This window comes from Lepidochelys kempii, chromosome 9, assembly GCF_965140285.1.
Source record: "Lepidochelys kempii isolate rLepKem1 chromosome 9, rLepKem1.hap1, whole genome shotgun sequence".
NCBI classification, from domain to species: Eukaryota; Metazoa; Chordata; order Testudines; family Cheloniidae; genus Lepidochelys; species Lepidochelys kempii.
The window spans coordinates 37,559,689-37,586,439 of record NC_136388.1 but is presented as its reverse complement, the minus strand read 5'-3'; the positions used below and the strand labels follow the sequence as shown (position 1 = coordinate 37,586,439).

The 26,751-nt window shown below is 39.0% G+C and overlaps 1 protein-coding gene across 3 annotated transcripts in view; it reads right to left on the bottom strand.

The window, feature by feature from the left end:
* FARSB (phenylalanyl-tRNA synthetase subunit beta) overlaps window positions 1–26,751 on the bottom strand; it is a 52,838-nt gene that overhangs the window by 6,072 nt on the left and 20,015 nt on the right. The window contains exons 15-16 of one of the 3 annotated variants that reach the window (XM_073359946.2): window positions 26,509–26,626; window positions 17,149–17,301 (exon numbers count right to left, since the gene is read on the bottom strand). In XM_073359946.2, coding sequence (XP_073216047.1) covers window positions 17,149–17,301; window positions 26,509–26,626 — 271 coding nt within the window. Of the gene's footprint in view, window positions 1–17,148; window positions 17,302–26,508; window positions 26,627–26,751 lie in introns of those variants that run through there. The other 2 variants (XM_073359948.2, XR_012160805.2) reach the window with 2 other exon arrangements.

The window sequence follows — 26,751 nt, the reverse complement described above, 5'->3', positions numbered from 1 at the left end:
CTTACTACTCCATTCACTTTCACAATTAACATTTATTAGATAAAAAATAGTGTCTCCTGATTTAACTAATTCCCTCATGCTCTGTAAACAAACCTGTCTAACTAGGAGAAATTAAAAAAGCTTCACTTGCAAATACCAGTTCAAGTGTCTAAAATTCACCTTGAAATCCAGTTAGAGATCTAATTGTCATTGCTGATAGAGACTCCTAACATGTCAGAAGAAGCCAAACAAAGGTGGTAGTGGGGGAAAATCATCTTTTAATATGTCAACATTATAACCAGCAGCTATGACAGGGGTAGGGTGAAATGCAATACAATGCCTTCTGACAAAAAGACTCTAAAGCCAGTAATGTCTTAGGCATACTACATGCAAGCAACAGACAAAAGCCGTATCTTATAGGTGCAAACAAGAATTTAATTTCCAGCACTCAGTGAGGTGGTAATAATGCCTTTAATTAAAGCTTTTGTAGCATCTCCTCAAAATCTATAATTGTCTTTCTGTGTTCAAACAGTAGGGCCACTTTGATTGCTTTGGGGGTAATTCTTTGGCCAGTAATCCAATGAAGAACGTAGTCTTTAGCACATTTTCTGGCTAATTGACCTTCAAAAGGCTTGGTGAGCTCTCTATGCTCTTCGTTGTCAAACACCTTGCACAGTTTCTTTTCTCTGCCCATTCCTGGCCCCTCCCTCCTTTAAAAGAGATTAAGGTAATATTATAGGCCTAGAGTTAGGATAAGCTTTAGAACATACCAATTCATTCCTATAATTTGAGGGAACTTCGGAAGTCGAAGCTTAAGAGGGTAACTGAGTGGACCTTGAATTCTAAAAACAGCAGAGCTGTGTTATTGAGCATGTGGCTTCTAAAGTCTTTCTTCTTAATTCCCATTCCCACTGGTTACTTTATCTGCCCATTCACTTCCTTATCCTGGATTCTTCTTTTTAAGTGTCTCACCTGCTCTCTATATTTGCAGATTTTCTTTGAATCACGTTCTTCATTTTATACATTTGCTTTTTTTTCTTGCAAATATACAAAAAAGTCATGATTCAGTACCTGACAGGTCAACATCTGAAAAGACAAACTGGCATTCCTTGCGCATTCTGTGCAGGCTCAGGCCCCATAAACTTAGACCTACCTATAACAGTCAGTGGAAATAATCTCTCCCCCACTCCAGGGGGAAAATAACTTTCTATATTCTTCTCTATTTTGGTTTATTTTAAAAATGGTAGATTTACTAATACTGTATTTCTGATCATCGGTTTAAGACGATACCTGATCTATATAACAATACACAATCTATCGGCACAAATTAGCATAGCTGTATGCAGTATAAACTGTATAAATATTAATTAGACTTCAAAATACACTATTCTGCACGACTACATCTTGTCATGATACAATTCAAGGTGTCCAAAAACAGGATCCTAAAATGAAGCTCCCAAATCCTGCCTGACTTTTCAGAAGTATTGAGACTCCAAGAGCTCCCATTAAAGTCAACCCATTGTCACCAACCCCTCTGTCACGGCTAGTGAATACAGTTAATTATTGAGGCCAATGGCAGCTGCTGGGGGGGTCCATTAACTTTAAGCTCCTGGTTTTGAAAAACTTGACCTTTCTCTCAACAAGATGTCTTATTACACAGGATACCCCAAATAACGATGGTATAACCTGGCTAATAGGGCAAACAAATCAGTATGGTCACATTACGTGTTCCTTTACATGCCCCCCCCCCGCTTTTTTTTTAAAGAGGTAATATTAAATGTAAAAATTTTAGGGGGAGAAAAGGCAAAGCCAAAAAATTACTAAGTTATAATTACTGAAATATCAACACAGTCACCTGCAACGACACACTGATATAACAGATTCACAGCATGTGTTAAATTAAATGTATATTTATCATACTGGTTCTCTTTCATTTTCACAGGTATTAAGACAAAAGGTTTTGGACGGAAGGTCCATGGCACAGTCAATTATGTACCTGTGTGGTATAGTGGATACCCCCCAAAATAGGGCTCACCTTGGAAGTCCTTGAGAGGAGGACAATAAGCCCAGGGACTGCAGAATCCTGGACATACTTGGAATTATCAGCAAACAAATCTTCTGTTCACAATGCAAATTTTAAATAAGAGACTACATTTTTATCAAACTATTTTTGTGTAAAAATATAAGCACTCAGACAAAAGCTAAATCATTTGTATATGTCACCGGACCCCCAAGATACAGATACAACTCTATAATATATTTCAGAATAGCAGCCGTGTTAGTCTGTATCCGCAAAAAGAAAAAAGGAGGACTTGTGGCACCTTAGAGACCAACAAATCTATTTGAGCATAAGCTTTCGTGAGCTACAGCTCACTTCATCGGATGCATTCAGTGGAAAATACAGTGGGGAGATTTATATACACAGAGAACATGAAACAATGGGTGTTACCATACACACTGTAAGGAGAGCGATCAGGTAAGGTGAGCTATTACCAGCAGGAGAGCGGGGCGGGGGAGAAGGGGAACCTTTTGTAGTGATAATAAAGGTGGGTTATTTCCAGCAGTTGACAAGAACGTCTGAGGAACAGTGGGGGGAGGGAGGGAATAAACATGGGGAAATAGTTTTACTTTGTGTAATGACCCATCCACTCCCAGTCTTTATTCAAGTCTAAGTTAATTGTATCCAGTTTGCAAATTAATTCCAATTCAGCAGTCTCTCGTTGGAGTCTGTTTTTGAAGTTTTTTTGTTGAAGAATTGCCACTTTTAGGTCTGTAATCGAGTGACCAAAGAGACTGAAGAGTTCTCCGACTGGTTTTTTAACGTTATAATTCTTGACGTCTGATTTTTGTCCATTTATTCTTTTACGTAGAGACTGTCCAGTTTGGCCTATGTACATTGCAGAGGGCATTGCTGGAACATGATGGCATATATCACATTGGTAGATGTGCAGGTAAACGAGCCTCTGATAGTGTGGCTGATGTGATTAGGCCCTTTGATGGTGTCCCCTGAATAAATACGTGGACACAGTTGGCAATGGGCTTTGTTGCAAGGATAGGTTCCTGGTGTTAGTGGTTCTGTTGTGTAGTGTGTGGTTGCTGGTGAGTATTTGCTTCAGGTTGGGGGGCTGTCTGTAAGCAAGGACTGGCCTGTCTCCCAAGATCTGAGAGAGTGATGGGTCGTCCTTCAGGATAGGTCGTAGATCCTTGATGATGCGTTGGAGAGGTTTTAGTTGGGGGCTGAAGGTGATGGCTAGTGGCATTCTGTTATTTTCTTTGTTGGGACTGTCCCGTAGTAGGTAACTTCTGAGTACTCTTCTGACTCTGTCAATCTGTTTCTTCACTTCAGCAGGTGGGTACTGTAGTTGTAAGAATGCTTGATAGAGATCTTGTAGGTGTTTGTCTCTGTCTGAGGGTTGGAGCAAATGCAGTTGTATCGTAGAGCTTGGCTGTAGACAATGGATCGTGTGGTGTGGTCTGGGCGAAAGCTGGAGGCATGTAGGTAGGAATAGCGGTCAGTAGGTTTCCGGTATAGGGTGGTGTTTATGTGACCATCGCTTATTAGCACTGTAGTGTCCAGGAAGTGGATCTCTTGTGTGGACTGGTCAACTGAGATTGATGGTAGGAAGGAAATTGTTGAAATCATGGTGGAATTCCTCAAGGGCTTCTTTTTCATGGGTCCAGATGATGAAGATGTCATCAATGTAGCGCAAGTAGAGTAGGGGCATTAGGGGACGAGAGCTGAGGAAGCATTGTTCTAAGTCAGCCATAAAAATGTTGGCATACTGTGCGGCCATGCGGGTACCCATAGCAGTGCTGCTGATTTGAAGGTATACATTGTCCCCAAATGTGAAGTAGTTATGGGTGAGGACAAAGTCACAAAGGTCAGCCATTAGGTTTGCCGTGACATTATCGGGGATACTGTTTCTGACGGCTTGTAGTCCATCTTTGTGTGGAATGCTGGTGTAGAGGGCTTCTACATCCATAGTGGCTAGGATGGTGTTTTCAGGAAGATCACCGATGGATTGTAGTTTCCTCAGGAAGTCAGTGGTGTCTCGAAGATAGCTGGGAGTGCTGGTAGCGTAGGGCCTGAGGAGGGAGTCTACATAGCCAGACAATCCTGCTGTCAGGGTGCCAATGCCTGAGATGGGGTGTCCAGGATTTCCAGGTTTATGGATCTTGGGTAGCAGATAGAATACCCCTGGTCGGAGTTCCAGGGGTGTGTCTGTGCGGATTTGTTCTTCTGCTTTTTCAGGGAGTTTCTTGAGCAAATGCTGTAGTTTCTTTTGGTAACCCTCAGTGGGATCAGAGGGGAATGGCTTGTAGAAAGTGGTGTTGGAGAGCTGCTTAGCAGCCTCTTGTTCATATTCCGACCTATTCATGATGATGACAGCACCTCCTTTGTCAGCCTTTTTGATTATGATGTCAGAGTTGTTTCTGAGGCTGTGGATGGGATTGTGTTCTGCACTGCTGAGGTTATGGGGCAAGTGATGCTGCTTTTCCACAATTTCAGCCCGTGCACGTCGGCGGAAGCACTCTATGTAGAAATCCAGTCTGTTGATTGTCCAGTCTGGTCTCGATTACAGATCTAAAAGTGGCAATTCTTCAACAAAAAAACTTCAAAAACAGACTCCAACGAGAGACTGCTGAATTGGAATTAATTTGCAAACTGGATACAATTAACTTAGGCTTGAATAAAGACTGGGAGTGGATGTGTCATTACACAAAGTAAAACTATTTCCTCATGTTTATTCTCCCTGTCCCCCCACTGTTCCTCAGACGTTCTTGTCAACTGCTGGAAATGGCCCACCTTTATTATCACTACAAAAGGTTCCCCTTCTCCCCCCCGCCCCGGCTCTCCTGCTGGTAATAGCTCACCTTACCTGATCGCTCTCCTTACAGTGTGTATGGTAACACCCATTGTTTCATGTTCTCTATGTATATAAATCTCCCCACTGTATTTTCCACTGAATGCATCCGATGAAGTGAGCTGTAGCTCACGAAAGCTTATGCTCAAATAGATTTGTTGGTCTCTAAGGTGCCACAAGTCCTCCTTTTCTTTTTATAATATATTTGTAAGTCATATTTAGATAAAATAGAAGCTTATACTCATCTTAGAGTATCTCTGTGACTTGTAATGATTTTATTTCTATGGATGTGTCTGCTCTAAAACCCTCCCAGCAGATCTGGGTATATGTTATCGTAATATGTTGGCTGAAATTCTGTTTATTTAGTTCCTGTCCATACTCTGGCTTTTAACAATGCCTGAAATAGTTTTCAAACACACTTGCAGTCCACAGTCATAACACTGTTTGGGCCCACAGTTAATGGTTACAAACATGCCAAGGAACCATGTTATTTATATAGGCTCCAAAGCTGTCTCTATACTAGTATTTCTCTTCCTGTTGTACTGGAGCACAAAAGCAACTTCCATCCCATCTACTCCAAACTCTAGTCTAGAATTCTTGCTCATTCTTGCTCCCCCTGTGGCAGTAGTAGTTGGAGTACTAGAATAAACTCTGTGCTGGTATTTTAACTTTGTCATTTGGTAGCTTAGAAATATAACAGACAGGAAACAAAATAGGAGCAGTAAAACAGTGTTGTACATATAGATACAGAACCTCCAATGTAATTGAACATTATCTGCAAAAATAATGTACTCCTACCACTCCCACAAGAGCCTGATTATCTCTGTGAATGTTGAGGACGACTAAGGGAAATGAGTGATTCAGATCACTGATTTCAATGACAGGATTTAATTTATTCTTTGAAAGCAGAACAGAATGAGTGTCTAAATTATATGCCCATGGAAAAATTTATACTGAGTATAGTATATATTGAATACAAATCCTTGGGAGAATTCTCCCACCATTTCTGTATGTTTCTTTAGGAATTCACATGTGCACAGTAAATGCACTAAGCTCACAGCATTTGCTTTGGTGCAGCAGTTAGGAAAAATGGCAGGCCGGGATCAGAATTTACCTGTGTTATATAAGCTAACTTTATGAAGCAGCTACACACCTTTGTCTATTTTTAAGGACCATTCCGAAATCCAGATCTCAGTAATACTATACATGATTAAGTAGTGGTTTCACACTGAAGTACAGTGAAACCTTACATCCTGTCTAACCCAAATGTTAATCTGGCATTATTTATGTCATTGCTCATTTATAAGACAGGAGAATTCCTAACGGCAAACCACCATAAAGACCGGACTTTTTTCAAATGTATAACCATTTAATTTACACTTGAAATGAAATATTTACAGAACCTAAAGTCTTTAACATTGGAAAGCCTAATCCTCCAATTCAATGGCTACCTTTCATCTACTTTTGATCATCAAAAGGAAGGAAACCCTCCCAAAACATTAAAGTCCTTTGAATCTGACAGACAGACTGGGGAACAAAGTATTATTAAATCTAATTTTCTAAAGCTCTTTGGAGCAGGGACTGCAATTTATTATATGCTTGTACAGCACCTAGCACAACAGGGCTCCATTAGGTAGACCCAAATATAAATGTTAAATAATAGTAAGTCTAGAGTCAAGTCACAGTCTACATGTGCATCAGAAAGACCTTATTTAAGTTGGACAGAAAAACTGTCTATTTTATTTGGATTATTTGATTTCAAGCCCCAGAGTAAGCCATCTTCTTTTGTGATATGCTGACATTACCTGGTTTGAAATTCATAGAACCACTTGTGATTGGACTTTCATGACTGTCACTTTTCCTGCTATTTAGAAAACAGCCTAGCAAATTAACCTGCAGAATACTATATAATTAAACTGAAGACCTCAGCCATCACTCATCTTTAAGGGGAATTTTTAAGATTATTAGGACTAAGATTTTTAGCTATGTTAAGGATGAAATAAACCATTTTCAACTTGAAAATTCAGTGATTCTAGGTGAACGTAAAGTCAATTCCTCAGTCACAGGAGTCCACATTTCCTACTCTTTACAAAACAAGCTTGAAGGGAAGATTTTCCTGAAAATTATTCTGTTTTGGGTGTCTACTGCATCCGCCTGTGCAAGGAGAACAGAATCCTGAACTCAACACTTGCCAGTTAAGTGCAAGAGAAACATGTGTGTGTTCTAAAGAGAAAGATTTGGAAGGCTCTGCTTAGGTCTGGAATTTTACAGCAATTTCAAGATGAATGATTTTCCTCAGAAATTAATTTTTAAAAAATCTTGTTTGAATACTAACAACTGTTTAATTGTATGTTGCATTACAAGGAGCCGGACGTTGTGTTTTTTAGCATACTTCAGGCTGATGAGCCCCAAACTTTAAAATCAGAATCTCACAAGACAGATGGCACGCAATGTGTCTCTACATTTCTGTCACAACAGATGCATACGTGGGAAAAGGTCTACACCAGTTCTTAAAAAGTTACACCGAAAAAAAACAAAAACAAAAAACCAGAATAATCAGGGCTAAGTAAAATTAGAACTATTTTAACAAACAGTACTTACATGACTGCTTTTTACATCCACCCATTTTATGGGCTTTTAATTTGGATACATAAAAATGACCATTATTTACATATGTTTTGTAGTAGACCACTGAGGTCTCAGCTGAGATCAGGGGAGGGCCCCATTGTATTAGATGATGCACAAAATACATAAACACAGTCCCTGTCTGAAAGAGCTTAAAATGTAAATTGGCAAGACAGACCGGATTGGGGGGAGGGGCACAAAGCAGAGGCACAGAGAGGGGAAGCGTCTTGCATAAGATCACAGCAGGTTAGTGCAAGAGCTGGGATAGAACTGAAGGATGAAATTCTGGCTCTGCTAAAGTTAAAGGGAGTTTCATCATTGACTTAAATGGGGACAGAACTGCACCCCAAGTCTTTGGGATCCCAGTCCAGTGTCCTAGCCACTGGACCATGCTGCCTCCCCAAAGAAAGGAGGCTTGTAATACGATGTTTAACTACTTATATAAATCATCTTGGGGGGGAGGGGGCGACACAAAACAGTTGAAAATACAATATCTGGTCTAGCTATGAAATAGTTTGCAATCTGAGGAGGGAAGGGGCTGAAGGAGGAAGATAGTGACAACCTAATGTTTTAATATGTGAGTCAGGCTGGAGGTTCTAGACTTTTGAGACTAAGGAAGAGACACTACTTATGATGTACAATTAGAAAAAGATAGTCACATTAGGAAAGCAAGGGATTAAACCCAGAAGTCTCCACAATGAAGAAAGAGCAATGAAGCAAAGAACAAAGGGCAGAGAGAAGAAAAACATCTTTAGAGCCAGATCAGAGCTCGGAATACCAGGGTCATAAGGAAGACCTCTTAAGGAAGACCTCTCACATAGAACTGGTAAACAGTGAAATCACTACTGCAATGTATTGAGATGTAAAGGAGAATTTTATATTTTTGAATGTTTCCACCCAGTCATGCAGAAAACCAGATGGGAGCAGGAACAAGGTAATCACCACACTTATGACAGAAGGAAGGGGGATAGAAAAATATTTTTCAGCTCAAAAGGTGATTTGACAATGAAGCAAAAAACAAACACCTTTCCCACTGACTTTTCACCAGAAGTCCTTGCTCAGATGCTTCCCACTGCCACTCCTGTGCTGGACCATAGAAAGATATTGCTAAACAGGCCAATTCAAATGACAGCAATTCAGCTTAAGAGAGGAGCTATCTTGGCACAGTTTCTTCTTCTTCCTTTGCACTTCTTTGTCCCCCCCGTCTTTAAAAAAAACACACACCCACAACACTCACCCATCCCACCAATGGTATCATGCTCACCTATATCACTTAAGAAGTTGCTGATAGTGTTGTATTTTTAAATTTCCATCAAGCACTTTATTGGGCTGAGATAAAAACCTTTCTTCCTCTTTCCCCTACCTAACAAAGCTTTCCTTTCCGAGATGAGACCTCTGCAGCCAGACTACTTGGAGAGTATAGGACAAGAACACTCCAATCAAAAACTTTCAGAGGCAGACTAGAAACAAGATAACAGTCTCACTAGCTATTGTTTTGGAGTATCTATGACTGGCTATATAATATAAAGCTACTAAATGCATTATATTTGCATTGGACGGTGCATATTTTTATTAGGTTCTCACACACCGTAAAAGTTTTGAATTTCACAGACAGAATCAAAGTGACTAAAGGCCACAGATAATTTTATAGTGTAGTGGCTTTGAGGCTGTGGTGAGTGGACCACTGCTCTTTCCACAGAGTGTTACAGAGTTTGACATAACTATTGTCATTTTTCAATCCTCAAACATCTGCCAGGCAAGTTGCAAAGCTCCCTATTACTTGCAGTAATCTAGGTCTCTCTTCGAACCTCCAGAGGCTTTTCAAGCCAATTAAACAAAACACAAAAACAACTTTCCACACCCAGGGTTGTTGCTTCACATCTTTCTTAGGTGTTTCCTTGGATGTAAATTGAACCCTGATCAGATCTGTAGTACCAAACTGGAGGGATAGTATATACACAGTAGGTCAAATTAACACGACAGCAACCTGCAAAGATTAGAGCAGCTGGGGTATGAAGAAGGAAGTGAAAATTTGGTATTGAAGTGTAAATGTAAAGAGGACATAAATAGATTTTTTAAAACTGTGACAGTAAGCAAGCAGCCGCACCCATCTAATTAAAGTGAGTTTAGTTTTATCTTGTCTTCTTAAAACGGTCCTAATCTTACTTTTTCATGTAACCAAGCACTCTCGGTGCCACAAGGAAAGTTGCTCAAGAGAATTAGATTGTGAGATTAGCAGGGGTGGTGGTACACAAGACCTCCATCTTAAAAAGTGGCCCACAGATGGAGAAGGTTTGAGAACTAGTGATTTCATGTTAGTAATAATGAAGGTCATCATTATTTGAACACTGTCAAGCTGTGGGTGGAGACCACCTGTTCCCTACCTCATTAATAGAGGACAGACATCTAGTACCCATGACAAGCTTCTTTTTATTCCTTTATGCTGTACTATTTGATAGTCTCAACACTGGAGCTGTACATTTTCCACATGTTAACAGACAAGATGAGCCATCTAAGTAGAAATGGCATAGTTTATACTAGCAGAGGCATAAACATGATTTATTATGTTTATACCGGCGCTGTAGTAACACCTAGATGTACTGTCAGAAGCCAGGGTCCTTTCTACTAGGCACTGTACATACATACACAAAATGAAAAGACAGTCCCTGCCTCAAAGACCTTGCAGTCATGAGACATAACAGGTAGATACCACCAACAGACAGGGGAACACAATGTAACAATGAGATGATTATGAACAGCAGATTAAGCAGTGGTCACTGCACACAAGTTGTCTAGCTATTGTACATACGAACAATATTTTAGGTTCTATGGCCCCCATTGCAGTACAGTAGCATCTGAGCACCCCTCAATCTTTAACATATTTATCCTACAACACATGTGAGAAAGGGAAGTGCGATCACTCCATTTTACAGATTGGGAACTGAGGCATAGGGAGACTAAATGACTTGGTCACGATGACACAGGGAGTCTGTAGCACAGCAGGAAATGAAACCTGGCTCTCCCAAGGCCTAGACTGTACCTGAACCACTGGATCATCCTTCCTCTCTGAAGAGGTTTGTAGGCATCACACTACAGATAGTGGACGGACAGTGTGAATTAAGGTCAACTAAGCTCAAGAGAGTCTTCAGGTCTGTTGCATATTTATTGTAAAAACCAAAACCAAAATGTTCATCACATTCTTAGTTATGGAGAGATAGCTACTTATACCTCTATAATTTCACAGCCAAACCTTATTAGATGAAAAGCTATTACTATGATTTACTGTGTCATTAAAATTTTCTACACTTTACCACACCTTTCATTTAATTAAATGGGGGCAGGTGAAGGAAAGTAATGTAGTCTTTGTAAAGATTAAATGTTATTACACAAGTGGCAATTAGTGACAGAAGCAAAACTAAAGATTTGTAAGTATGTAATTTTTAAGTTGAATCCAAACTGGCTCATTTCCCAGCATATCTACAGTATTAAGCTGTTGCATGCCCTACAAGAATGATTGACATGAACTGAACTCATATTAAAAAGGTCCTGTGAAAGCTGTTAAAGTACACACCAAAAAACAACAACGAGGAGTCCGGTAGCACCTTAAAGACTAACAGATTTATTTGGGCATGAGTTTTCTTGGGTAAAAAACCCAGATTTTTTACCCACGAAAGCTTATGCCCAAATAAACCTGTTAGTCTTTAAGGTGCCACCGGACTCCTTGTTGTTTTTGTGGATACAGACTAACATGGCTACCCCGATATTCGACACCAAAAATAAAAAATCATACAAGTTTCAGAGGGTATAAAAGCAGCGTGTGCTGTGGGCTTGCGCACACACACACACACCCAGATTTTAAAAAAAACCTTTTTGTTGAAATAAATACTATTCCCAGACTTTCTGATAAATCTCATTATGAAGGCACGTGGAACTAAAAGTCAAGCAATCTGATTTCTGTTCCTAGCTTTGCTGCTGAGCTTTTCTGTGAGTCTGGGCAAGTCGCTTCACCTCTGTGCCCCACTTACCTATGTGAAAGTTGTAAATAACAATACTTATCTTCTTCAAACAGAGGTTGTTAAGTTTAATTCATTGATGTTTGTCAAATGCTTCGAGAATCAGATAAAAGCCGCTGGAGGGGCACATTAAAAAGGGTTATTTTCCCACACACAAATCTTAAATATTTGCATTTTAATAACACTTAGTAAAGTACCATAGGTGTCCCTGGCAAGTAAATACTTTGAATTTTTAATACTATTGCACCTTGTGTTTGAGGATTTCAAAGCAGAATGTTATGCCGATATTAAAGATAAAAAACCTGTATTTTTAAGTTTCAGGACTCCACTATAGACTAGCATGGGCCGGAGTCCTAGTACAGCATCCTCTTTTACGATACTGGACTCAGCTACCGGAGTGAAGAAAAATAGTTCTCTAGTACACTGGTCCAATAGGAACAAGAGATGACCAAAATTATCGGAAAGAGTTATTTTAAGTTTAAGCAGAGATTACAAGCTTGGATTCACATTACACTACCTTTCAATCCATCTGTCTAAATGCCGTTAGTTTCCATTTCAAGACAGTGAAACCCATAACAAAGAGAAATGAATCAGGAATGATGGCATTTCATATCCAGGTTGACTGGATGGCTCTTCTCAGCTCATATCTTTTTGTTACTTCTCCTTGATAGACTGGTTACTCAAAAAGGGTTTAGACCGCTTATCGATTCTTTTTCCCTGATGGCTGTACAGTCCATAAACTTTGGTCTTTATATTACTAACTACATGGAACTAGCTAAAATGTCAATAAAAGAATTTTATTTAAAGAAACAGCACTTAAGAGTGAACAGATTAGAGGACCAATACAAAACTCTGCTCTTTTTAACCCATTTAAAGTTTGGTTATAGATGTATGAATTGTTATCTGCTATAAAGGAAGTAAAACATTTTTTCTATGCCAATAGTTATAGGATCCATTAATCTACAGACATGTCAGTATTGTACACTTTCCAAAGTGGGGTAGAACTTCAATTCTCCCCCTTCAGGAATGTATCATTTTAATACTACTACTAGTAGCAAGAAAATATTAACTGGCCATAGCATCCTTTGAGAAACTGAAATCACTAAGTATCAGATATATGTTGAAATCCTTCAACTTAGTCACTTAAAAACAGCCTATTCTGCCAGGCCTCTCACAACGTCTTTTCTTTTCCATTTATTGTACAGCTCAGATTACACTAAAGAGTGGTGTGAAGGCCAGAGGAACATCACAATTTCACCCATATTTTCCAGCATCTGTAATTTTTCCACAGGTGTTGCTACAGGGGCAAAAAGGCTATGACCCTAAGGTCAAGTCAGTGGGCATTTAGGTGTTAGTATAACAGAAGGTGCTTCAATAACCATGGTTTGCACATATGGTAAAAAGAACTGAACAGACACACAGGCACTTCACTTTACTCGATGAATTCAGAAAGGAGGTGAAGCAGCATTGAAGCCTTATGGGAATTATATTTAAACATGCAACAAACTATCTTCTCAGACACTTTCTGAAATGAAATCAGTACTTTATGTTCCAAATTAAGTCAAACCACTGCCATCAGTTAAACAAGGAATACAGAACTATCAGAGGACTAAAACACAAATTAGTTTCAAGATTTGGCTGAAGACTACACAAACAAAAAATGTTTGACTCCTTCCAGCTCAGAAATGGTTTTATATGGTAAACCCATTTTTAAAGTGTACAAATTTTCATGTGGTGTAGCTCCTAAAACGGTTTCCTCCATAAAAATTAAGATTACACATGGTATAATATCCTAATCTAAAACCTCTACGGCAAGGAGCACCAACTCTTTTTTGAATCCTTCAGTGCTCTGCAGTCTTATAAGATGTTATAGGATATCTGTTTTTCACACAATTGACCTTACTTCATCATTGGCTTGACATTCTATCTCTCATATATGCTTAATTGGCAGGGTGAAAGGCAAGTAAAAAAAACCCAAAAACTTTGACTTCCAACTTTCTCCGCAGTCAAGGACTTTCCAAGTAAGTTAGTGCAGTGACACTGCATTCACTCTAGCACCAGAGCATCAGCCATCTGAACTGTTACCAAGGTTAAATTCCAATGTCAGTAGAAATGCATGGAATCTACAAGTCATTCTGAGAGAGTTTCTGGATCTCTCTTGTAACAGGAAGGAGGGAAGTGTTTTCAAACATACAGAACAGGATTCTACTTATCCACTCCCAAAAGCTACAAAGTGTTTGCAGCCTGTTGTACATAGCAAGTCTTAATCCATTCATTAGGTATCTCCAGAGTAAGCGGATATAGGAGGATTATTATGGGGGTGTTGGAATTATTAAAGGAACCAATATGTGCTGAGACAGAAGGAATACTAAACGGCACTAGTATCAAGAAAATAATTATATATTGTATAAGAATTCTTTATTGTGATCTTTTTCCTGTTCTTTGTAAGGTGCTCAGACATTATGGCGATGGATACAGTATAGAATGCATGACATTTAGAAATATTTCTAGCTATAAAACAAACACTTTCGACACGTCTGTTCAATAACAATTTACAGCTAGAATATTCAAAAACAGCCTAAGGGAGTTAGGTGCTCAGCTCCAATGGAAACTCAATAAGAGTTAGGCACCTAACTCCCTGAGGATCCTTTGAAAATACCAGCCTACAAATGGAATTAGAAGTCTTGCTCCTATCCCTGTTGGGAACAAGAACTGGATTGATGGCACAGCCATATGGTCAACCTGAACAATGTACTTTCAGCATTACATTTCACTGGCCAACAGTCAGCTCTTACTATATTTTTCAGTACTTCAGCTAGCAAATCTTTTGAAAATCTGCAAGAATTAAAAGGGCATTACTTAGTAAAATAGAAAAAAGTTACATTAAAAATGTGAGCATGTATATGTTCATCAAGGATAAGTGCTAGGAGACTGCATGTGCTGTTATGTTCAGTAAGTTGACAAGCCAGCAACACACAACTAAAAAATCAGCACATACAATAGAACCTCAAAGTTACGAACACCAGAGTTACAAACTGACCAGTCAACCACACATCTCATTTGGAACCGGAAGTATACGACCAGGCAGCAGCAGAGACAAATAAAAAAAGCAAATACAATACAATTTTGTGTTAAACATAAAAATAAAGAGAAAGCAGCATTTTTCTTCTGCATAATACAGCTTTGAAACATTACTAAGTCAATTTTCCATTGTAAACTTTTGAAGGAACAGCAATAATGTTTTGTTCAAGTTATGAACATTTCAGGGTTATGAACAACCTCCATTCCCAAGGTGTTTGTAACTCTGAGGTTCTACTGTATATCTAACAAAGTTGCTTTAGAGCTTTGGACTCAAACATGCTTTCTTATGGACTGTCAAAGATGTTGTGCCAGGGTCATTAGTTACAGTAAATGCAGAGCTAAGACTTCTCCTCAAGCAGGACAGAGGTCATAATTTCTCTCTCACATACTTGTATACTAACGAATGGTGAGTAGACAAAATAGCAGCTGCTATCCCCAGAGTCTTGTTTTTCTCTATCATATTGATTTTGTCATTATTTTAAGAAACAGAATGGATGACCTGCCTGTTCTTGTTCTTTTGTACAGATTCCTGCTTCTTTTCTTTTGGAAGACAGCTAGCCCTTGCTTCAGGAGTAATCTCAAGAACTACCACGATTTTTTTGGTCCCTGGGCCCCTTTAAACCTCCCACAAACACACTCATGCAACAAACCAGAAAAGAGAGTTGGGAGTGGAGATAAATCACCATCATCCTCAAGTAACAATTTTCTGATCGAAAGTTCCACTGTAAATTTCCTAGGCAAGAAATAGAGGAACAAGTAGATTCCAATTCTTGTGGGAAAGAATATACAGCAGGCAGAGATCTCAGTCTATTCTAGGCCTTTTCCTAGCCCAGAAAGTAGTTTAGATAACAAACATGTTTCCAGCATGTTGGAACAAGGGCTGAATATGGGATACCAATCCCCAAAACAACATTGCCCCGGGAATGCTGCAATCCCCACTTTCCCTGAGATATACAGTGCTACCCTTGGGATTTGACCTCTTTCATTCAAAAATCGAGAAAATGTAGCACAAAAATTATCACAAATTTTCAGCATTGAGACAGCCTTGCTGCAAGTTCAAGATGGTTTATGAATTGCTTTGATGCAGATGTACAGGATGAATCTTTGCTCACTTATTTAATTAAACCCCCTTTCTCACATCTGAGTTTTGCAAGTTTGATGGTACCAATTAAGGAGAACTTTACTCAAAACTTTCTCCTTAAAGATATATTTATGAAAGGTTTTGGAGGCTTTCTGGGGTACATTCTCTAATTTTGTCAACCAAGGATTCTCTGTATAGGAATTAAACTGCTCCTTAACAGTGTTAAAAGATAGACAGAAAGATAAAGAAAAAGTAAAAGGGGTTGTAAGGCTGGAGGATTCTGGTAGCTGGGTGGAATCAGAATGAGTAGACAGCTGGGCACTGAGTGTACAGCGCCTCCTTAACACATGGGAGATGAGGTAGAAGAGGAGGGAGGGGAAGAGATGGTTATAGCAGTTAGAAATTGACACAGAATTCTCCATACAATTCATAATTTCTTCCTGAACTGGAAACTTTCTCAAAACTTCTGGAAGCTTTGAAAAACCCTTCCAATGCATGCACCAGAGCCAAGCAACTCAGGAACATTGATCTAGGAATAATATCTGACTTTAGACGGTTCTAGTTCATAACAGATGGAGACTTGCAACTGTGCACCTACCTGAGGGCAACTAAAGACTCCACAGGAGCCTTGGCCAGTACAGTTCTTGCAGGAAATGCATGGCCAACGGGCAGCATGGAAGTGGGAGGTCAGGTGCTGGAGCAGAAGCTAGGGGGCTGTGGATGGGCAGCCCTCATATGCCTCGCCCAGAGAGGGTCTCCAGCAAGTTTTTTTTTTACAGGGGTTACAGCTCAGCCACTTCTGCTGGTGGGCCAGCACACACTCCTCTCTCTTGCGTGTGCGCACACACACACGAAGAATAAAGAGTAAGTAAGGATTTCATGTCCAGTCCCCTACATGTAACTAACCTGGCATAAAGAAGCATCAGGCCTATTGTATAAATATAACTAATACAGCAGCAGGCTCATTTGTCTAGAAGACAGCACACTTGTGCAGCAGCTCTAGTTCCACAATAATTAGATAACGTTTCAAGCTAGAATATTAGGAGTAACGAGTCATCTTTTGTCTGTTTCCAGGCACTTCTAGCAATAGGAAAGCAGCAGATACCTGGTGTTAATTAAAACTCATTCAATAAACTGACAGCTAACCCTCAAATTGCTGGATTCACTCATTGTGAAGAGCACATTCCTATACACATGCAGCTTACTCATGTAAGAAATATCCACTGTACTAGGATTCTCTCTTATGTAAAGATCACCACCACAGAAGCTAGCTAAAAATACGGAGACCAAAAAAAAAAGTCCAATTCCATTTCCTAATGTGTAAGAGGCAATGAGAATACAAAGTCCCATTTGCCCCATAGTATTTTTCAGCATGCTAACACATATTCAAAACAACTCTTGTACTGTAGTGCCAACAGTTAATGACAATATAAAATTAAATCCACATAGTAATGGGATCGTAGGACTCCTTTATAGGTCCCTCTCCATGCTACTGCTCTCCTACCTTCAGCTGCCTTGATTAGATATCCACTCTCTTTGCTTGGTGGCACAGCCAGCAGCTGCATGACTCTATCCAGCAACCCATGGATGACCTCAAACCCGGGGTTCTTGTTGTAGTAAATGGCACAGAGATTCCTCTGGTTCCCTGCACCTACATCTGCAGAAGAAACAAACGAACAGTTGTACTTCTGGGTTTTGTCACGTGTTTATCCTTCCCTTTTGCATCAGTTTTTACAGTTGTGCATGGAAACATCTGTACCTCAGGGAGAAACTGAGAATGCAGAATGGCCTCTCCCACAGACATCCATCCCACACTCTGCGGAGTTGATTATAGGCACTGGCCATGCTTTAACTCATAGGTCTCCCATCATTTGGAAAAATCATGCTGCACAAATTTTAAATACTGTACTTTATTAGGATGGAAATGGAGAAGAAATGTGGTAAGGAGAAATATCTTGCCAAGTAAGCAACAGAACTCAGAATATTTCCAACATGTTATTAAAAGGTTAAAGGATTTAAAAAGCAGATTAACCAAAATATGTATATTCAACAAGAATCAACAAGATCCTGATACTTAGAATCTATTATTTTTTAAATTTACAATTTAAGGTTGGTGGCAAAAGTAGATTTATGAACAGGGAGACCCAGCCTTTTACCAGTACAAAACAAGCCCACTTCTGTAAGTAGCCAAATATAATTATACTCTCATGGATGTTTGGGGCTGTGTGTGAAGAGAGATCTTGGTCTAAGTCTAATTCCAAGAAGACAGGTTTCCACATCACAGAAGCCATCCACACAGTTAAAACCTTCCTTGGTAGTCCTAGAAGCATGGAAGATCCAATGAGAGTGCACTGTATTTTCACATCAGCTTTCAGGACAGGATTGAAATACCGGTGGTGGAGCAGAGACGCTACAGTTACGTGTGGTGCACCTGTTTTATGGATATCAGTCTCAGACTGTCAAATCAAACACCTCAAATGTATATTTTAAAAAGCTTCGTAATTTCCAAAATTAATCACCATATATCATGTGTTCACACAAAGCACTAAAACTACAGCAGCCTCCCCCTCCCCCCCGCTTAATTTAAATTCATTTTGATTAGACTATTCATTTCACCAGAATACTTTGTCATTTTCTTGTCACATGGATACATTTTAGACACAAGTGTACTACAGAATCATTATATTCCTGTGCCTCTCCAGACTAGACCATGGCAGTGCACTCTGCTTGGGTCTGTCAAAGGTTACTCAGAAGATTCAACTAATACAGAATCCTGCTTTTTAATTTTTTGAGAGGAAAAGGATAATACATGCGTTCTTATCTGTCAGTTCACTTATGGTGAAATTCAAGGTATAGTTAGTATACCACCATCCTGCTAAGCTGTCTATATCTAGGCTTGGCAGACTTTTAAAAAAAAATATATTTTCAACAGATATCAATGTTTATTTTTAAGCATTTTCCCTATTTTTTTATTGATTGCAATTTTCAGTTATGTAAAATGGGTTTTAAGCTTTTTTATCTTTATCAATTAAAATTTCCAGTTATGGGAAATTATGGGGGGGATGGACAATATAGGGGACAGAATCATTTAATGACAGCAGATGTGGAGATTCAAAAAGTTAAAGCTTTATAACCGTTAAAATACAAACTGTCAATCTCAAATTTCAAGATATTCTGAGTAAACATCCTTAAATCAAATGAATAACTTCTCACACTGCATTTTCTTTACTTTGTCTGTATGAAATTTCAATCATCATTGATGGAAATACTTTTTCGTTAATTTCTGTGTGTGTGGTGAAATCAACATTTACCAGCATTTATTAATGAAAATCTAATCCTCCCAAGCCTATCTATAGCCCAGTTCTCAGAAGTCACTTCTCCCCTTATGGTGCACTCAGCAGAAACCCCTTGCCTGGCCGTGCCAAGGGTGGGGCTTGCTGGCTGGCTGTGCCAAAGCTGGCCCTTGCAGAAGTCAGGAAGGGCTCTCTGTGGGCTGGTCTACACTACTGCTTAAGTCGACCTAACTTACGTCCCCTAAGGGTGTGAAAAAGACACCTCCCGAGCGACACAAGTTACAGGAACCTAAGTATGTCCACATCAGCTCTATGTCGACAGGAGACTCTCTCCCACCAATAAAGCTTCAGCCTTTTGCTGAGGTGGAATAATTATGCTGACGGGAGAGCTCTCTCCTGTTGGAATAGCGCATCTTCACCAGATGCACTACAGAGGTTCAGCTGCGCTGCAGTGTAGACTTGCCCTCACTGACAGTCCCTTTCTTCTAGAATAGAATTTGCTCACAACAAAATACCAGCTAGAGCCTGATTATTTGTACAGCACCACACAAGATGTATGGATTTTTTCAGATTGTAGAGAGTCCTCCAACATTTAGCCTACTGATTAGGTTTTGTTCCCCTCAGAGTCCATCTCTTCTCCCTTAAAGTGGGAGAGGAGGGTTGCCTTAATTCTCCTCCTTTTGGAGAAAATATGTTATGAGACATGTTTTTATAAGCCTCCAAAATTAAAGTTACAGTTATTTATGAAGATGACTCATTTTACTGCAAAATATATTTCATGCTTTTCCCCTTGTGCTTTTCATTCAACATCTGTGTGTAGCCAATGGGAAAGATCATGAGATGCTAGAGACTTCAGAGGAATCACGGAACATTAGGATCCGAGCCCATTTTCAAACAAACATGGACAACAGAATTCTCAATATGAAACAAAGCCTGAAAGAAGAGCAGCAGGTCGGATTACCATAGCTAAAATATTTTTGCACCTGGATGCCTAAAATAGCAGCAGTAGGCAGAACTGTATTCTCTCTCATAAGCCGCATCCACTGATCAGACAACTCTGTCCACTTTTCTCCAATGCAGACCTAGCAGCAGTGATTCACATATTTATCATTCTAAATTTGATTAGTGCATACTTCTGTATATTGGGTTGACCCACTCCACTTGCTACGATGGCTGCCATTCAGATGCTAGGTGCATTCTTAAAGAGATTTGGAACGCCAATTTGGAATCCCTGTCAGAGAGAATTTGGGTTTGGCCTTCGACTGCTCCAAAAATAATTGGTCAATTCAGCATATTTGGTCAAATAATGTCCAAAATGTCCAAATATTTTAAACACACTAATTTATTAGAACAGTAACAACAGTAACAAAAAAGACTAAGACTTTATGGTCTCCTGAGGGGTAAGGTAGATACTCATGTCTAATTACAAAAACCAAGTTACTTAACTGAGTTATTTTAACTCAGAAAAATGTAAAATGAAACGAAGTTCTACAAAACGAAAGAATAATTATCTTTTTTTTAGCAATGTTAGATTAGCATTTAAATGTCAATGTTATTCAAGGCTGAAGAGTTACAAAAAAAGAAAAATTAAACAAATAAAAGAAACCCATAGCAACTATAAAAGAAAAAAGTTATTTTTAAATGCAGTTATGCTAGGTAGGCAGCAGGCCAACTCTTCAAGCATCCTGCTTTTCATTATCTTCTTTTTCTTTATCAGCTTCAACTGCTTCATCTATATCTTTGCATTGATAGCTTGGTATACAAATAAAGACATATACAGTGTTTGTCTGGAATCTTCCAGGACAATCAAGATGTTCAACTTTCTGTCAGTTTGCCTTTTTCCCAACAGATGACATAAATGTATAGCAAAGTTAGTGATTTAAGACATTTGTGTAGGCTTGCTAACACACACTACCATACCACAATCAAAAAGGTAGGCCACTGCCTATATCAGGGCATTCTTGATGGAATGTGTGACAACACTTGACCATGGACAAATAATATGTGGTCAACTGACCAGCCTGCCAAGCCTAGACAGAATACCAGAAGTTCATGTCTCTACACCAGATGTTGGGATCAAGAAGCAGCAGCCTCAACACTAGAACCCAGATGAAGCCAGTCAGCCTTTTCCATCCCTTTCTACCCTTACCTTGATGGAGACAATTCAGTTGGAGAGTAATTTTAACACCATCTTACCAGCCCCAGAGGCTCTGGCTGTCTGGCATGAAGGAGCTGTCCCCTACAATCCTATTTCATCTGTTGGAGTGGAAAGAGCATCTGTGTCAAGGCCCTCTTAAGCACTTAGATGGAGGGAAGCTTGAAAAATCCCCTAACAGCTGGAGATTGATCAGTTAAAAAAAACAAAAAACCCGCCAGCTATTCTCCAGGAATCCTGATGGGCTCAGGAAAAGTTTCCAAGCTCAGAATGCTCCAAGATCTCTACTGAGCTCAAGTACTAACTAGTACAGAACAAGTAGGGTGAAGAAGGATAAAAAATTATTCAAATCTTGGAATACCGACAGTTTGGGTCTGACTAAGCTTTTTTCAGGAAATATTTGTCAGCGGTCTCCTCAATAACAGGAGTAGAACAAAGGTGGATTTCATCTCGCTCACATGTTAGGTGATTCATGAGGACATCATTACTGATAAATCCTCAGAAAATTCAAAGTAGGTCACTTGGATTTTGGTTTGATCCTGGTACAAGTTATCAAACCACTATCTGAACCCATTTCTTCAGTGTCACTCTTCTAATACAAAGTAGTAAATCTGGTAGCTATCACATCTGCATGCAGAATATCTGAGCTGTACTCCACAGATCTCACGAGACACTTCTCTCCTTATTCTATACCAATCCTAAACACAACAAAAGAGAAACTCTGCCAAATGTTGGACATACTCAGAGTGGTTAATATCAACAAAGCAAGAACTCAGGCATATAACTAACCTATACCTACTGTACCATCTCCCAGTGAACAACAAAAAAGGCATTTAGAACCATCAGTTACTAGGTGGCTAATGTATTGCATTAAAGAGGAATACAAAGTACAAGAGTAAAAGCTCACAGGCAAGATCAAAGCTCATCCTTGTGGACCAAAAGTCATTCATGTCTTCAGAAGATATTTACAAAGCAGCAGGCAGATAATCTAGTACCATGTTTGCTAGACTCTAACAGTGGCTCTCAACCTGCAGCCCAGTGACCACTGCTAGAAGCTAGACATGCAGGCCTGTGCAGACACTGCCTTCAGTGAAGGGTTCTCTGTTATCCAAGAAGCTTCTAAATACTAGAATTGTAGCTTTCAGCTTGTAAAAAGTAACTGTAGTTTCACTAGGGTTAATTCCCAATGCCGGAATGGCAAACCTAGACAAAACAGATCTGATGCCTGATACATCTGATATCTCTTCTCGGGTATCCAAGGTTTGCAATTCAAACCTAATACTTTCTTCATTTGTATCCCACCTCTCCCTGATGCCTATAAGTAACTATAACATCACGGTTACAGGATAATTTGTACATACATATGCAATATATATATTATTATGTTATTGCAGCCTATAAATCAGGTTAGACCAGGCACAGAAACTTCACATCCTCCCTAACCATGATGAAAATATACATTTTACCCCCTCAAAAAGTTCTCTGACCAATGAGCTAATAGAATTTTGCAAGTATGCAAAAGTTTACATATATAAACAACTGATAAGAAGAAAACCTTGTTTACTATTTCCTATTCCCTTGGGCTGTTATGTCCTTTGAGAATGCAAGCTTTTTGGAGATATCTTTTTGTACAGTGCTTAGCATATTGTAGGCGCTATTAGAAACCACAGCAACAAAAGTTAGGTTGAATTTTACTTCACAGTTACTCAGGTAATTTATGACTTCCTCATATCGTTATCCCGAACAAAAAGGTGGCCACGACAAAAAAAAATACTTCAAATTCTTATACTTCACATTTTCAAAATCACTGAACAAACCTTAACCAATGAGTACATTTTGTGTTCACTCAATCCTTCCAAGCTTTGTAAGTGCTGTAACGCTCAGTCGTTCAGAGAGTCAATACATTATATCACAGGAAGTTCATTCACTGCACACTACGGGGAAAACAGTATTTGGAACTTTATGCCAAAGCTGGGGTTTGTTGGAAATGCCTCAGTTCTTTGTAAATAATTTAAGAGAGCACTTGTATCATGCCATGAAACAATTCTGTGGGCCTGCCAAATATGTCAGCCTAAATTATATATGTATTTCACCGACTTCAAAGCACTGCCTGGAGATGCTGCTCTAAAATAACTTAAAGGATGGGCAGCTGGCTAGGACTTTGCGAGCCAAAACAATGTAATGAAAGATAGAACAGTGGTGCATGCTGCCCCCTAGTAACTTTAAAGGGTTTAGAAAAGATGGGATTTTGAAAGCGTACACCTGCTCAGTTAAACACTAGTCTCACAATCAATCAATTTCACAGAAATCCGCATTTGTATATAATTACAGTAAGGCCTGCAAGAAAATGCACACAAACAACTTCAACTGCATCCACAATTTAATCTCAACCATGCTAGAGGCAGACTGCTGCATACTTGCAAAATTCTACTAGGTAATTGTTCAAAGAACTTTTTGAGGGGGTAAAATGTATATTTTCATCATGGTTAGGGAAGATGTGAAGTTTCTGTGCCTGGTCTAACCTGATTTATAGGCTGCAATAACATAGTAATAACACTAGAGAAGACTTTACCAACCTAACAATAAGACCAAACCGCAAGACAATATTCTATGCAACTCTGCAGAGGGTGCACAGAACTGTGCGACACATACTCAAACCCTGCATTTTCTCTCTCTCATCCTTTGAGAAGGAAACTTTAGTCAGATTTGGATTTATTTTTATTAAATCTGGCATGCATTTTCCAAATTTAGTAAATCAAAATCTATGTCTCATATGTGAGGAGGAGAAGTATGTTTTGTTCACCTTACTAAAGATGAAGTGTGGGCAAAAATATTTTTATTAAAAAACAATGCATTTATACAGCTATATTTATTCACATACAAATGACTACTTCACATTCCGTGAGTGTCAGTGATCTTCTGATCCATACTTTTTAAATTAACTGGAAATTTTGCATGCCAAAAATATGAAATAGTAAAATTAAGTTAGTCAGAATGATAACATAAGTGTACTGCAGGGAGTCTCATTCCATATGTGAAAACAGGACAACCCCATATTGTTTAATGTCTACAGAACTGTTGTTGATTTCTCATTCCTTTTTTCCTTTGAAACTATGAATTACAGCACATTTAGATTTAAGGCCCAAAAATTAATCTGGGAAAGACATTAAGCAGATTTACTGAAAATATATACCACAAAATAATTTTATTATTTGTATTCTAGTAATTCTCATACCGTACCAGGCACTGTGCAAATACATCGGAATACAAAGCCCTTATCTCAAAGAATTTATCTTTAATCCACAGCAATGATTACTGCTAAACTTAAAGTACACTTTAAGAGTAGGCTTTTATAACACAGTTAAGTGGCCATTTGTATAAGTGGAAGCTTAAAAAAATCCTACAGTGAGAACCCATGAAATAACAGTAATTTATTTAACTAGTACATTTCATGCAGCCAGAAGGAATGCTCTCTTCCCTCCAACATAAATAACCTCTACACCAGTTATGAAGAATGCTAAAGCTATTCTGCCATCTGTACCATGTTTTGTACATGCTGGCAGCCTCCTTGCCCAACAAGTAATGAGCCTGGATCACCAAACTGTCTGCATTTAATAAAGAGTCTGCATGCTTTGCTAAAATTGCTTATTTTTCCTGGCAATTTTTAAAAAATAATCCACAAATTAAGTTCATCAACAAAGCAATTTACTTGCTATTTTGTTTACGTCTTATGTAAACCTTTGTTTCATAGACACCAAATAGGTTAAACACAGCATGAAAAGCTGAAACCAGATAACACAGCAGCACTCATTTCTGCTACTGTATTTAAGGTAGTGTCAGGATTTTTCATTATGAAGTGGCAGAAATTTGCTTCAGGGTTGCAACGCAGCACACAAGGTCTTGCCAGCAGAGAAACAGATCTATATACATCCTTCTCCACCAAGCCACCATGTGAAGAAAAACTAATTCAGTAACTTGAGTTAGATTTTTTTTTTATATAGTTTAGTTTTCTTTTCCTTACAGCTTGCAGCACTTTTATATATTTCCAAATAAAAATTATGCTGTTTTAGGCCCCAATCCTGCCTACAACCAGGCAGAATACCATTAAAATCTTTGAAACATGAACTGACTGCTTTGGCTATTTAAAATATAACCCAACTAAGACTGCAGCATGATACTGAAGGAGACATGTTTATCTCAGCACTCTGCATAAAATGGGAACATACTCTCAAGTAGATGATTTGATAGATGTGTGGGAATTTTATAACACCAAGAATTTCTTTCTTTCTTTTTGTTTTTTTTGCACGTGGACTTGCCCCAGTCTTCTCCAAGAAACAGCAATACACTTGCAAGACATCCACTTACACAAGGGGAGGGTGTGCACAGCCCCAGTATTGATCTAACATAGGTTACATATCTATTACAATGGTAAAGGAGACATTAGCTATCGAGTGAGGGAGGGTATCACAAAATAAAAAGTACTTAGACAAATCTGTCAGATCAGATAATCACTTTTTACTAAACCCCTAAAAGGAAAAAAAGTTATTTATAAATTCTGCAGATTTGACGGTATTATCCTATAGGATTCTCTCCTATGTCTCACACTCCCAGTACAGGTCCTCCTGGGCCTCAGATATGGTAGTTCAGCACGAGACGTCTCCCCACCCCCACACTGGGATCTCAGCATCAACAAAGGCTGTCCCAGGTGGAGATGTGCAATAAAGATTTAAAAATACCATTGCAATCATCAGACCCAACTTCTGTAGCATGGTCTGAGCTGTCGTGTGATGAGTGACAAATCCTCACTGGCAAACTTACTATGCCCTGGATCCTGCCCTGGGCCAAGGTGGCTATGAGTTGAGCTTTTCTTATTGATCTCTGACCTACTTAGTTCTCTATGGGGGACAAGCCAAGACTTTGGAATCACTTGGTTTAGGTACCTAGCGAGCTTTTCAAAAGTGCACAGGAACCATTGATTTCAGTGCGTGTTAGGCACCTATCTGCATGTTGCCCAAATACCATTAAAAATCTGGCCTTTGAAGCAAGGGAGTTCCACGCTGGTGCTGTGAGCATGAGCTAAGCGAGAATGAATTCTGTAGCAATATTTTTGATAAACAGAGATTTACCCACTATTACCATTTATCAAGTAAATAAGCATTTCTTGAGAGGCACTTGCCCATGAAGTTGGGTACAGTACAGATTCCCTGAAGGACATAGGCCAAAACAGCTAAAGGGTTGGACATTATAAAAATTAAAACCACTAACACTGTAGGACCTGTTTTAACAGAGTTATAGAAGTAGCACCTCTTAAAAAACAGCAACTTAAAACAGAGCAGGCCAGAGTTCTTTCAAAAAATCATGAATCCTTGCACAGAAGATATGAAAAGCTCTTGTGTGCTCAATGGGGTTCTCTTACCTTTGGTGGAATCTTTTAAGACAATGTCAGAGATTTCAAAAAGTTTCAGAGGCAAAGGCATCTTTCTATTAGCAGCAATAGTCTTCAGGAGGCCAGGCAAGAGGCTGGTGCGTGCCACCTACAGGTCAAACATGAAATTGCATGCGTAAAACAACCTGGCAGGTTGCGTAGGTGCTTTATCTTTTCTGGGTTTGCTTATTTGGAATTAGTTTTAAAATAACCAGGTGAAATAATGCAGTAATT